A 2,577-nucleotide genomic window follows, 5' to 3' on the forward strand; every position below is an offset into this window, starting at 1 on the left:
GGCACAGCTGGAATTCCATGATTTCCAAGCGGTATCTTGGGAGGGAGCAGTGCCCTGGCCCAAGGAGCCGTTGCCCTGATCCCCGTCCCTCACCCGCTGGTTTCCTGTCATTCGGCTGTTGCCTCTCAGCGTCAGGCGGCTGGTCCAGGTTCCCTTTCTGGAGAGAGAGCTGGACCTTCCTGGGGAACAATTCACTGCCCTCAGCTTCACACCTGTTCTGGGATGGGAGAAATCTTCTGCCTCCGAATCTGAGCCACCTTTAGCAGCTTGTGAGCTCCTGGCTCCTGCCCCAGCAGTTTGCAGATTCCTTCCTGGATCTGCTTCACCTTTATGCCATAAACGAGAGGGTTGAGCATGGGAGGGACCCTCAGACAGGAATTGGCCCCCAGCACTTGGACGTGAGGTGCCAGGCTGGGTGTGAACATCTGCAGGAACATGGAGAGGAGCCCGCCTCGGTACAAGGCCAGGATGAGGAGAACGTGGGAGCAGCAGGTCCTGAGGGCCGTGAGCGCTGTGGGGCAGCAGCCTCAGCACAGCCCTGAGGATCCCGCAGAGGGAGGAGGTGATGAAGGCACAGTCACTCCCCTCCAGCAGTGTGTTCGTGCTGGGGCTGGAGCCGTGGCTGTAGCGTCAGCACAGGCCAGCCCAGCACGGCGGTGTGCTCACAGCAGTGAGAGATCAGCAGTGAGGGATCATCCAGCCCCAGCATGGCTGTGTGCTCAGAGGAGTGAGAGATCATCCAGCCCAGCACGGCGGTGTGCTCACAGCAGGGAGAGATCATCCAGCCCCAGCACGGCTGTGTGCTCAGAGCAGTGAGGGATCAGCAGTGAGAGATCATCCAGCCCAGCACGGCGGTGTGCTCACAGCAGGGAGAGATCATCCAGCCCAGCACGGCGGTGTGCTCACAGCAGTGAGAGATCAGCAGTGAGAGATCATCCAGCCCCAGCATGGCTGTGTGATCACAGCAGTGAGAGATCATCCAGCCCCAGCACGGCTGTGTGCTCAGAGGAGTGAGGGATCATCCAGCCCAGCACGGCGGTGTGATCACAGCAGGGAGAGATCAGCAGGGAGGGATCAGCAGGGAGGGATCAGCAGTGAGGGATCAGCAGTGAGGGATCAGCGGTGAGGGATCAGCAGGGAGGGATCAGCAGGGAGGGATCAGCAGGGAGGGATCAGCAGGGAGGGATCAGCAGGGAGGGATCAGCCAGCCCAGCACGGCAGTGTGCTCACAGGAGTGAGGGATCAGCAGGGAGGGATCAGCTGTGAGGGATCAGCAGGGAGGGATCACCCTGCTGAGGAGGCACACCAGGGGGATCATGATGCCAGCTCCCCTGGCCAGGGACACCAGTCCTGCCCCCACGGCCCTCGGGCGGCTCAGGATGGAGCCGGACCGCAGCGGGTGGCAGATGGCCACGTAGCGGCCCAAGGACGTGGCCAGGAGCAGCCCTGAGTCCACTGTGGCGAATGTGTGGGTGAAGAACATCTGGGTGAAACAGGCCTTGAGGCCAATCTCCCTCAGATCCAACCAGAACAGGCCCAGCACCTTGGGAATGACGGCAGTGGAGAGGACGAGGTCGATGATGGCCAATGAAACAGAACATGGGCTCGTGCAGGCCTCTGGCCAGGAGCACCAGGAGGTTTCCCAGCACAGCCATGATGTAGCTGATGCAGAACAGGATGGAAATCCACCTGTGGAAGGCTTCCAGGTCGGGGATGCCCGTCAGGAGGAAAGAGGGAGGGTTGGTGTTGGGTGGGTTGGGGACTGACATGGCACAGATGTCCTTGTCCCCTGCTGCAGCTCCCTGTGACAGTGACAGGAAGGGATCTGGGCCACCATCAGTGTGACCACAGTGCCCATGGCATCAGGGAACTTTGTTCTGTTTCTTTGGGGAGAAGTTTTCAGAACCTCGTACTTGCAGTCAGGCTTTGAACTGGTGCTGCCATCAGCACATCCCAGGGGACTCAGAATCCCAGAATATCCTGAAGGAAGGGACCCCCAGGATCCCCCAGTGCCCCCCTGCCCTGCCCACACCCCCCAACAAGCCCAGCCTGGGCATCCCTGGATGCTCCTGGAGCTGTGGCAGCCTCGGGGCCGTGCCCATTCCCTGGGGAGCCTGGGCAGTGCCAGCAGCCTCTGGGGAAAGAAGAGCCTTGCCCTAAAAGCCAACCTAAATCCCTGCTGGGCCAGCTGCAGCCGCTCCCTGCTGCTGTCCCTGTGGCAGGAGCAGAGCCCAGAGCTGTCCCTGCACTGCCCCTCGGGAGGATGTTGAGGACTCCCGTGAGGTTTCCCCTCAGACTCCTCTCCTCCAGCCTTTGCCATGTCCATGCCCATCTACAGGCTGGCACCACGGTGTCCTGCCCTGCTGTGGCTTCCTGCCACTGTTGCCACTCTCAGTGGGCAGAAATGTGGCATAATCCCAGAATCCCAGAATTCTTTAGGCTGGTAAACACCTTTAAGACATCAGGTCCAACCTTAACCCAAACTGCTGAGGCCACCGAGGACCCCTGGCTCTGTGGCCCCTGCCCAACCTTGAGAAACATTTCTGTGGTGAGTCCTGCCCCCTGCTCAGAGAGAGG

At 60.7% G+C, this 2,577-nt stretch overlaps 1 protein-coding gene across 1 annotated transcript; it reads right to left on the bottom strand.

Annotated features, from left to right (window-relative positions):
• Window positions 1–10: 10 nt before the first annotated feature.
• LOC107207574 (olfactory receptor 52E2-like) lies at window positions 11–1,975 on the bottom strand. The gene is given in 5 exon segments (XM_033511867.1): window positions 11–504; window positions 506–622; window positions 766–796; window positions 1,276–1,589; window positions 1,591–1,975. Coding segments are annotated over 5 exon segments (939 nt in total). The 5' UTR covers window positions 1,770–1,975; the 3' UTR covers window positions 11–206.
• Window positions 1,976–2,577: the final 602 nt, after the last annotated feature.

This window comes from Parus major, chromosome 1 (genome assembly GCF_001522545.3).
Source record: "Parus major isolate Abel chromosome 1, Parus_major1.1, whole genome shotgun sequence".
NCBI classification, from domain to species: Eukaryota; Metazoa; Chordata; class Aves; order Passeriformes; family Paridae; genus Parus; species Parus major.